We start from the raw sequence: 13,726 nt of genomic DNA on the forward strand, positions 1-13,726 counted from the left end.
TCCTCCATCGAATGAGGTCCTCCTCTATTGCTTTAATAAGGGGGGTGTAGTTTAAGTGTACCAAGTCTGAGAGTTTGGCTGAAACGTTAATGCCGAGATATTTGATGTTCCCTGGTTTTAGTAGGGTGTTCGGTGTGTGCTGAAATGTAGAGTTGATAGGCAAGACGACTGATTTGTTCCAATTTATAGAATATTCTGAGATTGAGGAGAATCTATCTATTAACCCTTTTGTTTCTGGAAGAGAGGTCTGTGCGTTTTGCAGGAAAATTAGCACATCATCTGCATAGAGACATATTTTATGTCTTACATTTGCTGTTCGTATTCCTTTTATGTTATTGTTCTGTCTGATGGCTGCTGCTAGTGGTTCGATGAAAATTGCAAAGAGAGATGGTGAGAGTGGACACCCCTGTCGGGTGCCTCTCTCAAGATTGAACCTTGAGGACATTTGGTCATTGGTTTTAACACAGGCACTGGGTGAGGTATACAGTATTTTTATCCAGGAGAGGTAATTTTCTCTAAATCCAAATTTCCGTAGTGTAGCAAGTAGAAATTTCCAATTTACCCTATCAAAGGCTTTTTCTGCATCTAAGGAGGTGATAATGGCTTTTTGTTTATTGTGGTGGCAGTGGTCTATAAGATTAATTAATCTACGTGTATTGTTAGTGGAGTGGTCTATAAGATTAATTAATCTACGTGTATTGTTAGTGCAGTGGTCTATAAGATTAATTAATCTACGTGTATTGTTAGTGGAGTGTCGTCCTTTAATAAACCCAGTTTGATCTGGGTGTATGATGTGGGGTGTGATTTTTTCCAGTCTGCTTGCTAATGTTTTACTAATTATTTTAAGATCTACATTGATTAGTGATATCGGCCGATAGCTAGATGGTAGTGTGGGATCTTTATCCGGTTTTAGAAGAAGACTGATATTTGCACAGTTCATATGTTGGGGGTGAGTTGAAGATTCTTTAATTTCCTCAATTATTCTGAAAAAAATAGGTGAGAGTAAAGACCATAATTCTTTGTAAAATTCAGTGGGGTATCCATCAGGTCCTGGAGCTTTACCATCAGCCATGTGCTGGAGAGCTTCCTGCAGTTCTTCTACTGAGATGGAAGCTTCTAGACCTTGGATCTGTTCTTCTTTTAATTTTGGGAGGTCAACTGTGCTCAGAAAGTCTATTTCAGATTGTGAAGGATCAATTTGTGAAGAGTAAAGTTTTTTGTAGAATTCTCTGAAGGTATTGTTTATTTCTTGTGGGTTAAAGGTGATTTTACCATTTTGAGTTTGGACTGAGGGGATCGTACATTTTTCTTTATTTCGTTTTAACTGATTGGCTAAAAGTTTGCTGGATTTATTACCATGTTCAAAGTTCTCCCAGCGTAGTCTCTGCAGTTGAAATTGTGTTTTATGTTCGATTATTTTGTTTAACTCTATTTTCAATTTTCTTAGTTCCATTAATAGGCTGTCGTCTTTGCAGGCAGCATGAGCTGTCTCCATGGTTTTGATTTTATCTCCCAGTTCTTTCTCCTTTATTTTTTCCCTTTTGGTCTTGTATGAGGAATAAGAAATGATTTTACCTCTCATGACAACTTTAGCCGTCTCCCAGAGGACGCAGGGAGAGACACCAGGCAGGTCTAGCACCTCCCAGAGGACACAGGGAGAGACACCAGGCAGGTCTAGCACCTCCCAGAGGACGCAGGGAGAGACACCAGGCAGGTCTAGCACCTCCCAGAGGACACAGGGAGAGACACCAGGCAGGTCTAGCACCTCCCAGAGGACGCAGGGAGAGACACCAGGCAGGTCATTTGTTTCTAAAAAATTTGACCATTGTTTTTTAAAGAATGTGCGGAAGTCTGGATCCTTAAGCAGTGACGTGTTAAATCTCCACTGTCTAATAGGAGGGGTGATTGTTCTATTAGTAACTGTCATAGTGACAGGTGCATGGTCACTGATAGTAATGGGGTGAATCTGTGTGTCCAGGATGTCTTTAATCACTGATTTACTCACCAGAAAGTAATCTAAGCGCGAATAGGATTGGTGCACTGCTGAGTAGAAGGTGTACTCTTTAAAGGTGGGATGAGAGGTGCGCCAGGCGTCGCAAAGACCATAGTCACTCATGTACTGCTGGACTATGTCTGTAGATTCCCAGTGTCGGGTGTTTGCTGCTTTACTAACTCTGTCTACTTGTTGATTGAAGGCGATGTTGAGGTCTCCTCCCACTATCAGTGTTTTATCAGAGTGTGTTGAGAGGGTGGTGAAGAAATTATGATAGAAGGAGGGGTCATCAACATTTGGGCCATAGATGTTTGCGATACACATCTCTATGTTCTGCAGAGAGATGTGAATAATTATAAATCTTCCCTCTGGATCTGTGGTTGTGTCTTTACAAGAGAATTGTATTTTATTGTTGATTAATATAGCTACGCCTCTCTGCTTGGAGTTAAAACAAGCTGAGTATGTGTGAGGGAATTGTGGTGATATCAATTTGTGATGTCCTGTTGTAGGTGTGTGTGTCTCTTGTAACAAGACAATGTCTGCCTGTAGTTTGTTTAAGTATTCAAAAACTTTTTCAAATTGATTTTTGAGCCACATTAGCTTCCATAAGGCAGGACTGCTCATACTCAGATAAGAAGCTGTTGAACTTGTAGGCCACACCCCCTTACAGCAGGACACGCCTCTTGACAACAGGCCACGCCCCTTTCAGCAGCCACACTGTGTCTGTGAAGCAGCGTTTTAACTTTTCAACTGCACAGTTAATTTCTGGCCTCCAGAGCTTTCAGAAACACATTTCTCTGAACTGTTTATAAGAGTGTGAGTATACTTAAATATAGATTATTTTCTCTGAATATTCTTTCATAAGCTATATTTATTTATAATATCATCAAAGGGTGTATATATATATATATATATATGAATGAATAAATCATTTTTTTTATTTCGAACATGTATAAAAAATCGAACTATTTGTACATACAAAAGAAAGAAAAATAATAATAAAAAAAACAAAACAGCCAATACATAACAAAACACTGCACATTGTTCGAAAAAGGAGTGGGAAGAAGTACAAAACTTTTTTTAATTTCCCACCCCTTATTACCTATTCTTTAGTTTGTACACAGGTGTCCTTATAACTACATAATACAGCTATATAAATATATAACCATAAATAGACAAAAGCAATACAAAGCAAATCAGCGAGGGCTGTGGGGGGTCTTTCTGTTCAGGGGGACTAGTCCATACCTGATCACACCTTCCTGCTTACAGGGGCTCTGCAGTAGCAGGAAGTAGACGCATATGCAGGTTGATTTGAAGTAAAAGAGGGAAAGTTAAATATGACGGACGTGGAGGAATTGAGGAGAGGCTCCTCCATAGCCACTGTACGCCGGCCTTAGTCACACAGCGAATATATGTTTCCTCTCAAGTCCTAAATGTCGTCTCTCGTTCATCGGTAACCCTGGAAATATAAATAGGAGGATGAGTGGACACGCCCACATTACACCAACATAACCAGCGGATTTTTCATCAAACAAAAATACTTTTGTTACCAAAGTAATGATATGTACAACATTGTACAAGAAATCAGAAATGTGTAAAAGGAAAAATAAATTAACGACTTCAAACTTATTCTTAATGCAACAGTGCCATCTACTGGCATGAACACAAATTGCTCAACATGACGTCCTTCCAGCAGGAATGGTGCGATCAGGAATGGAGTAGTCCCCCTGAACAGAGAGACCCCCCACAGCCCCTGATGATTTGCATTGTGTTGCTTTTGTGGCTTGACTCATCCAGTAAATGCAATGAAAATGGAGAAGACAAAGACAAAACAGGAGAAGCATTGACAAAATGGAATAATCAAAGACAAGCTAGAAAAACAATATGACTACGTCTGTAAATCTTTTGTATTATTGATTCTCTTTATATTTCCACATTTAGCTCCTTTTAATTTTGGCACTCCTGTGATTCCATCGAAATGGACCTGATTGAAAAGATAAATTGCCGATGTGGGTGAGTGGTTTTACAGTTCCTTCAATAACTGTCTTTGTTATTGACATGTCTATATCATTCCAGTAAGCAGAGGTTTTGTTTTTACATTATCTTACAATTCCCATAATTTCTTCATTATCAACTGCACTTTGAAAAATTGTACTTGGATTTCTGTACCCCATATCTTCTATGTCCCCACGTTGTGTTGTCTCTGGTTCCTTTATTTCCGCTGCTAAATCTGGTCCCACATTTACAAAGAATTGGTTAAAACCATTCGCCCCATCCTCCATATTATTTAGGGTCTTGTCATTTTCGGTGTAGTACTCCAGGTAAGTTGTAGTTTTGGATCCATTTCTCTAGTACAGTCCATATACCCTTAATATTGTTTTTATTTTTCTCCACTAATTTATTATAGTATTCTTTCTTACATATCCTCATAACATTAGTTCATTTATTTTTATATTTTTTCCTCTGCTTCTATAGTTCGATGCTTTAAGAATTGTCTGTATTTTTCTTTTTGCAGGCATTTTGTAGCCCCTTGGTGTCCCACGGACTATTTGTATGGTTATGTATATTACTGTATTTCTTCATAGGACATTTTTTATGATATAATTGTGACTCATTGAGCATTTTTAGGAATTCCTCATATGCTTTATCATCATCTTTTTCTTAATAAACTACATTCCAGTCCTGTATCATTAAGTAATTTTTTTAGTGCAATTATGGCTTCTTCTGTTTTCACTCTTATATATTTATAATTTTTGGTATCCTTTTTCTTGCTATAATTACAGTAATATACATTAAAAATATGCATGTCGTCACTGATGTCTGTTAATAGTAGTTCGCTCTCTCTATTATTTTCCAGGATATTAGTAAATATATTCTCTATTAAAGTGGCACAGTGAGAAGTGAGTCTGCTTGGTCTGGTGATAGTTGGATATATAATGCCATACTGAACACTGAGTTCATGAATTCTTCTCTCATTTTATGTTTCATGTGATGTAAGAGGTCGATGTTAAAATCACCAGAGATGTACATGACCTCCTGTGTTGATTTTATGAACGTATTTTCCATCCAGTCTCTAAAAACGTTGTTGCTTGATCCAGGCGATCTGTATATACAGCTGAGCGTTATACTTTTCATTTTTTCACTACATATTTCTACTGTGATGCACTCAATCAAATCATCAACAGCTACCGTCACTTTTTAAATTAATTTTATATTCCAAACTATAATCAACTTTTTTTTTTCACTCCTCCTCCGTTTTTGTTATTTCTGTTCATATAATTAAATTCATACCCGTTTAAAATCTACTCCCTTCTCATCATTGATCCAGGTTTCTGATATGGCTATTATATTGAAGTGACTGAGATATTCCTTCATTTTATGGAAATTGGCAAACAAACTTCTGGTGTTGAAGTGAATAATTGATGTCTTATTTTCTTCTCTGATCGTTGCATTGTATTGATTTCCAGTGTTATTTTCGGGATCAATGTTATTTCCCATATCTTGTGATCATTTATGCTCAGTATAAAGGAACGTTTCCCGCTCAGGTGTCCAGTGTCCTTGGGTCATGATTGTAGGTTTTTTCTTGTTTTTTTGACCCTGAGTTTGATCATTTCGTCGCTTCGATTCCTCAGAATTTGTCCAGTTCCCCAATATCTCAGATGACCAAGACCTTGGCCTCTTCTGGAGATCCCTCCAGTTTTATGAATATTTTGCAGTTTTGGATTCCCCCTGCTTCCTCAGTAGTCTCGCCTTTCTTGCAATGTCTGCATTTTTTTGGTTGAGTGCTCATTTAGAAAAGCGTCTGAGCCTTTCAGTTTCCTCTCTTGCTTTAACTGTTGCATTTGATGCTTTCTGTTGGCAAATCGTATTACTACGGCCGGTTTGTCTGTGTTGTTTCTCTGGGGGAGAGGGTGACATACTTCCATGTTTGTGCTTTTGACCTCAATCCCGTTGGAGTGCAGGAATGCTGTCCCCTGTTGCTCCACAGAGTGAGCATCCTCCACTGCTCCAGCAAATGACCGGGGCTTAATCCGCAGTCTGGTCACAATCATGATATTCATCCGGGTGTATTGCTCCAGATCCTTCACTTGGTTCTTGAGGAAGGCGATCCTCTTTGCCTTCTCCATGTTCGGCAGCCGCAGAACTTTGTTGTTGTTACGCGGCCCGCTGGTAGCCTAGTCGGCTATATGAATTTGTATATGTATATAGATGGACTATATGGATATTGGTTTAAGTATGTGATTGTACACAAGTGAAGCACCATATGCCTGAAATGAATTGATAAAAAATAAAAAATATAGAGTTTGTTGTAATTGATAATTAGCCTATTGTCTTGTATCTTACATATGGGTTTATAATGTATTCATATTATTTTTAAATTTTTTAAAATGTCTGTGTCGTGCACCATCTGGTTCTCTATCGTGTGTTTGTGTGTGTGTGTGTGTGTGTGTGTGTGTGTGTGTGTGTGTGTGTGTGTGTGTGTGTGTGTGTGTGTGTGTGTGTGTGTGTGTGTGTGTTTTACCGATCATATATCACAAATCAGAAGATTCTATTATTGTTTAGCCCACTATGAACATTAAAATACGCTAACCCATGTGTCCAGTGTCAGATCTACATGTTTGACGCTTGCAGGAAAGAAAACCACGTGAAAATCAGTTGAGTATTTAGTGAGTAATGATTGATTAAAATCACTGACACTTCATTGCTCCTGTCAAACAGATCACACTGAGCTGAGCGGATGACCAGACCAAGATGGCGGTGCCACCGCTCGCCAGCGCCAATAGGGAGCAGCGGTCATGCAGCGTCTACTCTTTATGATGTCTATGGACCGGAGCACCTCGGCAGGGACGCTGCAGAGCCTCCGTCCAACCTCAATTTCCCCTCGGGCCTCTTCGGGTCTTGTCGGGCTTCGTTGTTCTTCCTCGGGTTTTGTCGGGCCTCTTCGGGTCTTATCGGGCTTCCTCGGGCCTCTTCGGGTCTTGTCGGGCTTCGTTGTTCTTCCTCGGGTCTTGTCGGTCTTTCTCGGACCTTCGTCAAGCTACCCAGTGTTAGAGCGCCACCTGGGCGGGGGGGGGGGACTTCCTCCAGCGGACTTTGTACTTCCTCCAGGACAGTTCACTTCCTCCAGCGGGCGGTTCACTTCCTCCAGCGGACGGTTCACTGCGCTCGGTTCCAGGTTTGTTCTCCCAGGCTGAGAGCGAAGTGAGACGGAGACTCGAGGTGAGCTGATGTGAGTCCGAACACCGATGGATCCCAACCGGATAGTTCAGGCGCTGAAGGGGACCATCGACCCCAACCTGAGGATCGCTGCGGAGAATGAACTCAACCAGGTGGGACAGCGACTCTCGTTTTACCCCCAGAGAGGGGCAGTTAGTGGATGAGTGGAGGGTGTGGATTTACCCCCAGAGAGGGGCAGTTAGTGGATGAGTGGAGGGTGTGGATTCACCCCACAGAGAGGGGCAGTTAGTGGGAGAGTGTGGACCGTGGATTTACCCCCAGAGAGGGGCAGTTAGTGGGGGCGTGAAGACTGCAGCTTTACCCTCAGAGAGGGGCAGTTAGTGGATGAGTGGAGGGTGTGGATTTACCCCCAGAGAGGGGCAGTTAGTGGATGAGTGGAGGGTGTGGATTTACCCCCAGAGAGGGGCAGTTAGTGGATGAGTGGAGGGTGTGGATTCACCCCACAGAGAGGGGCAGTTAGTGGATGAGTGGAGGGTGTGGATTCACCCCACAGAGAGGGGCAGTTAGTGGATGAGTGGAGGGTGTGGATTCACCCCACAGAGAGGGGCAGTTAGTGGGAGAGTGTGGACCGTGGATTTACCCCCAGAGAGGGGCAGTTAGTGGGGGCGTGAAGACTGCAGCTTTACCCTCAGAGAGGGGCAGTTAGTGGATGAGTGGAGGGTGTGGATTTACCCCCAGAGAGGGGCAGTTAGTGGATGAGTGGAGGGTGTGGATTTACCCTCAGAGAGGGGCAGTTAGTGGATGAGTGGAGGGTGTGGATTTACCCCCAGAGAGGGGCAGTTAGTGGATGAGTGGAGGGTGTGGATTTACCCCCAGAGAGGGGCAGTTAGTGGGGGCGCGAAGACTGCAGCTTTACCTCCAGAGAGGGGCAGTTAGTGGACGAGTGTAGAACGCAGATTTACTCCCCAGAGAGGGGCAGTTAGTGGGGAAGTGTAGACTGTGGCTTTACCTCCAGAGAGGGGCAGTTAGTGGGGGAGCGTCGTGTTACCATAGAAACGGCTATAGAACCGTTCCACCCTTCTGTGCCTGAGTTCCGCCTCCGATCTGAACCCATCAGCCAGTGGCAGTTTCTTTTAAACCTTATCGATCAAAGTACATAAGAGTTTTCCAGCATTCGTATTATTGTTTGAATCACTAATAGTTTTTTTGTTATATATTGTTTGGTTTCCTTTTCAAATGAAGGCCGTGTCTTACTAAATCTTCTTACAGAATCTCCCAATGTGGGATTAATAAAGTCTGACTTAATCTAATCTAATCTAAATTTACCTTTATGAATGTAGTATTCCTTTTCTAAAATAATAAGATAATAATAATTTTGTGTCTTTACTTTTGCTGCAATTTATACCGAATAATACATCTTACTGGTTTTGTCACGATACCAACACCACCATGTACTTCGATACTTTCGATACTTTTCCAAATAAAAAGAGAAGACATAAACTTCATTGGGTCCAGCCTGTCTTCAGTTGGACCGATGTCTCTAGGTCTCCCTTGTAAACGAGATGTTGCATCTCAAGGGGCTTTCCTCTCAATAAAGTCAAATTCTTTAAATGGTATGTTACTATGCAGTCATCTTTATAAGATTAAATGGCTAAAATTGAATATTTTCATATTATATTCTTTTATATTATTTATTATATTTATAATATTAACAGCTTACATTTTTTTCCAGAGCTATTTTTTCATGGCTGTATAAGTTATTAGCTGTGGTTCTTTGAACTCCTTCTGCAGGTCTGGGTGTTTGTCCTTCAGGAGTTTAGCAGGTTAGTAGGTTAGTAGGTTAGTAGGTTAGTAGGTTAGTAGTGTTTCCACTCTGGACCAGACGTGTTCTCTAACACTGTTTACACAGTGGAGCTTCAGTGTTGATGGAAACACCGTGCTCTTTTGTTTTGAAGCCAAAATACTTCATATAGTACTTCTAGTACCTGTTTCTACAAGTTACGGCCTTGTGGATGTAGCAGCAGTCTCTCTCTCTCTCTCTCTCTCTCTCTCTCTCTCTCTCTCTCCCTCCCAGTGATGCACTCTCTTTCTTTTTACGGAGTTTCCACGGGTCCTTTGAGTCAGTTACGCATGCTCATCCGGTGTTCTTTTCAAAGTACAAGCTCGGTTGGGAGAAGATTGTTTTGAAAATATGATATTTTGACTTTTATTTTGAAGTTGTGTAGGTCGAGTATTAGCGGTTATAAGCGGTTATTCAGTTGCGGTTCTCGCGCTCACGCATCCTGTCTCGAAGAAACCGGAGTGCGAAAAAAAGAAAAGAGGGCGGAGCGCTGTTTCCACACTTTTGATTGTCCAAAACATGTAAAACAAGTCAGAAAGAAGAGCAGCCCGCCGACGCCCCCCCACAGAGAGAGACTGACGACTCTCCTCGGTTAAAATTACAACAGTGACGCTCCGCGGCAACGGGGGGAAAAAACCTGCCGGGTCCAGTATAGTATCGTTTTAAAGGCGTCAGTACCATAATACCAATACAGTACCGGTATACCGAACAACCCTACATCTTACCAATATAGATGGAATTCAGAGGTGGGGGTGTAGAATGGTAGAACACTTCTACAGCTGTTTCCATGGTAACCTATGTAAACACGACATAAGAAAGGATGAAAATGGACCCGGGTCCATATACAACAATACACCGTCACAAACACGGTGGGATCGCAGCTTTTGCCTCGTCGTACCGTCCCAGCCAGCCTCGCTTGAAAGGGACTTTCATAGGTCTGGAGGAGTCCGGATCTAAGCAGGTCTGTTACACATCTTTCTTCAGGTGGTTGGAGTGTAATAGCTTCTATAGCTTTCAAACAGGTCTTAGTTTTACTTTGATCACAGTAAAGCCTCTAGAAGACTCTACATTCACTTTAGTTACTGGGTTTTGATGAAGTGGTTGCTCTGTTTGTATGTTTCAGTCCTACAAGATCATCAACTTTGCCCCCACCCTGCTGCAGATTATCGTGTCAGAGCAGGTGGAGTTCCCTGTTCGCCAGGCAGGTGAGACCTGAGATTTCTGATTGTGTGATATGTCACGACTGAAGCCACAGACTGGCACTGGTCCTGTGTACCAAGAACCAGCACTTAGAAAGGGTTTAAACCTGTGTGTGTGTGTGTGTGTGTGTGTGTGTGTGTGTGTGTGTGTGTGTGTGTGTGTGTGTGTGTGTGTGTGTGTGTGTGTGTGTGTGTGTGTGTGTGTGTGTGTGTGTGTGTGTGTGTGTGTGTGTGTGTGTGTGTGTGTGTGTGTGTGTGTGTGTGTGTGTGTGTGTGTGTGTGTGTGTGTGTGTGTGTGTGTGTGTGTGTGTGTGTGTGTTCACAGCTGCCATCTACCTGAAGAACATGATTAGTCAGTACTGGCAGGACAGGGAGCCGTCGGTCGGCGAGGTCGTCTTTCCCTTCAACATCCACGAGAACGATCGGCAGCAAATCAGAGATCACATCGTGGAGGGCATCATTCGCTGTCCAGAGTCCATACGGTACACACACACACACACACACACACACACACACACACACACACACACACACACACACACACACACACTAGGTGTTAACTTTAATTGATTCTACGATGTGGACAATTCTGCGTCGATAAACATAAACATCATCGATTATAATGTAGTAATATTGTATCTTGATTAGAACAATAATGTTCTAAGGTTATAAAGTTCTTGTTTTTGTGCCCAGCTGACCTTGTGTTTGATGTTCCGCATTAACAAGTCAGGAAGGTTCTGGCTTTGGATGCAGCAGCAGTGTTGCTTCTAGCTGCTGGATGTGTTTGAATTCTTCATAATCTCAGAGAAAAACTGCTCCTTCAGTAATATCCTACAGGATTGTTGTTGTTGTGCCCAGCTGATCGTGTGTGTGTGTGTGTGTGTGTGTGTTTTTATAGTATATGAAACACTTTGTGCTACAACCTTATATGAAAAGTGCTGTATAAATACAGTTTGATTTGCTGTGTCTGATGTGATTGTTGTTGTTGTAGCGCCCAGCTGACCATGTGTCTGCGAGCCATCATCAAGCACGACTTCCCCGGCCGGTGGACTGCCATCGTGGACAAGCTGAGCCTGTACTTGCAGTCTCAGAACAGCGGCAGCTGGTACGGCAGCCTGCTCGCTCTGTACCAGCTGGTCAAAACCTACGAGTAAGTAACCTGCTGCCGTCCTGCATGACTCCAGGAAGACCAGGTCCTGGGCAACTGGTCTGAACTTTCTTTGTTTCAGATACAGGAAGGCAGATGAAAGGGAGCCTCTGCTGGCAGCCATGCACATATTCCTTCCAAGGATTCAGCAGCTCATCGGCCAGCTGCTGGCAGATGTCACCATCTTCTCTGTCCTCATCCAGAAGCAAATTCTCAAGATCTTCCATGCCCTCGTACAGGTGAGTCTGTGTCTTAGGGCACGTCCACAATGCCCTGTTCGTTCCGGACCAGAGTTCACTTTCTGGGAAAGTCTGCTTTGTTTGGGCTGGTGTGAACACTCCCCTGAGCTCTGATCCGGATCAAACAAGTGGACTCTGGTCTATTTGACAACATCGGTCTGTGTTCTCATGCAAGTCAGCCATCTGCGGACTTTCCAGCGTGTGGGGTGAGACGACGTGATGCAGAGCGGAGCGCAATGTATTTTAGGTAGCAAACAAACTAAGCTAACCGCGCCACTCAGTGCAGCCGCTGATCGATCTATGGTCAGAAGACTGTACGTCGCTGTGTTCAAACTATTCAGCGAGAAGATGGTGGCACAGGGATTCCAACGGTTGTGCGGATCGGTGCTACATCAATGTAAAAACAACTCAGACAGCAATACATCAAGGTCCGTGACTCACTCTGCAGGAGTGGTAGCTCGGGAGAGGAAAAGAGGAAGTTAGTGTGGTACATTGACCTGGAAGGGGTTCTCAGCACAAGACTGACCAGCAGCCCTACGCACATTGGGGCTTCCGTGGAAGTCCTTCAGACCTCGACACAAACAGCCGGTTGATCTGTACGGGTGCCCCAGTAACCTGGAGTCGCACGGCGTCAACAGTGGTAAGTGTGTTTGATGTTACAAACTTTTCTAATGCGTTGAGTGTGTAGAGTGTTGGTGGTGGGGGGAGGGGATACAAATTGTGCTATAAAGGTGTTTACTCTGACTGCTGATGATGCCTTCATGTTTCATGACATGTTTCTAATAGTTGGTTTTTAGTTACATACAACACGTGTATGACTTTAACATAACAACAATAAGGTGTTCATACTAACAGACTGTGCTTGCAGGGGATCAAGGCTGTGGGGAAGAGGACACTGGAACAAGCTCCAGGAACCTCAGACACTCCTCCCCCAGGCTGGAATTTCCTGGTGCCCAGCTGAGAAAGAGTTTAATGCAGACCGCTCGCTTGGACTGTTTCCTCCAAAATTATGAGCAATAGATGAGGGACCTGGAGGTAGCTGAACAAAAGCAGCATGAGGAGATTAAAGCTTCCTTTGAGGAGTTTAGAAGGATTTAGCGAGCAGCCGAGGAGCTATGAACGAACAACTGCTGGCCAGAAATCGCATTTTAATGCAAATGATTGGAATCCTTTCAAAAACATTGTCTCCCCAAAACCACTCTTCTGCTGCATATTGGATGCCCACAACCCTGACAATAGCCCCAGATGCCCGGCCCCCTCACCATATACCAGCAGCTGTGGCCAGCCCACACCATGCAGCTTCATGTCACCACACCTCTGAGCAGCCTCAGGGCTGCAGGATGTCAATAAAAACTCTTCAGCATGCAATTATTACATTGCAATTGTATAGACATATAAGTGTGCTTACATGTTTGCTGAGTTATTTAAATCTATGGTAAAGGAAAAAAAGACAGTGCTGTTGGTGTGCCATCATTTAAAGATTGTGATATGGTGTCTGACACATTTGTATTGGTTACAGCTACCTCTTTAGTTCTTTGTTCTGTTTGTTATATTTGCTGGTAAATTTGTAATTGAAGAAAACTTGTGGAATCTTCCAAAACATTAAAAGATTTTACACACTGGAGAATTGATGGATGATTGTAAGTCACAGTCAAGGAAGACAAATGGAGATAGAAGTCAGGACTGTTTATTATAGATGCTGCGATGATGTGGCTGACCAGGGAAATATGTATCATGTCTTTTAGGAGGCATCTCCAGATTTCATTAGGAAAATCATTATTGCTCTTTTATGTGTTGTTAATGGACATACATGTGACCTAAAAACTTAAATCCTTGAAATACCGGACTTCAGGTTGGGCAAGCGAGGCTATGGCTGTGTAGGAAAATGGGCTAAAACTTGCTGGACCCCCGGCCCAGAAGGCCCAGCATTGAGAACTCCTGCTATACATACTTCTGTAATCCACATTCGGTATATTCAAGGATTGATTATTTGTTGGTCTTTTGGAAGGATTTTCACCGGGTTGGTGACTGCAGCATCAGAATTATGGACCTGTCAGACCATAGCCTGGTGAAATCCTTTATTTTCATTTTTCACTTAAATATATTTTTTGAAATGTAGGTGTTATTTTT

The 13,726-nt window shown here is 42.8% G+C and overlaps 1 protein-coding gene across 3 annotated transcripts in view; it reads left to right on the forward strand.

Moving 5' to 3' along the window:
• Positions 1-7,118: 7,118 nt before the first annotated feature.
• The window catches only part of ipo8 (importin 8), a gene marked incomplete at its 3' end in the record, with an annotated part of 33,032 nt that continues 26,424 nt past the window's right edge, over positions 7,119-13,726 (forward strand). For all 3 annotated transcript variants that reach the window (XM_080492518.1, XM_080492519.1, XM_080492517.1), the window contains exons 1-5: positions 7,119-7,323; positions 10,135-10,216; positions 10,536-10,692; positions 11,202-11,360; positions 11,440-11,596. In XM_080492518.1, coding sequence (XP_080348644.1) covers positions 7,240-7,323; positions 10,135-10,216; positions 10,536-10,692; positions 11,202-11,360; positions 11,440-11,596 — 639 coding nt within the window. In that variant the 5' untranslated portion in view covers positions 7,119-7,239. The remainder of the gene's footprint in view (positions 7,324-10,134; positions 10,217-10,535; positions 10,693-11,201; positions 11,361-11,439; positions 11,597-13,726) is intronic.

The sequence above is a fragment of the Lipophrys pholis genome, assembly GCF_963383615.2.
Source record: "Lipophrys pholis genome assembly, chromosome: 22".
Lineage (NCBI taxonomy): Eukaryota > Metazoa > Chordata > Actinopteri > Blenniiformes > Blenniidae > Lipophrys > Lipophrys pholis.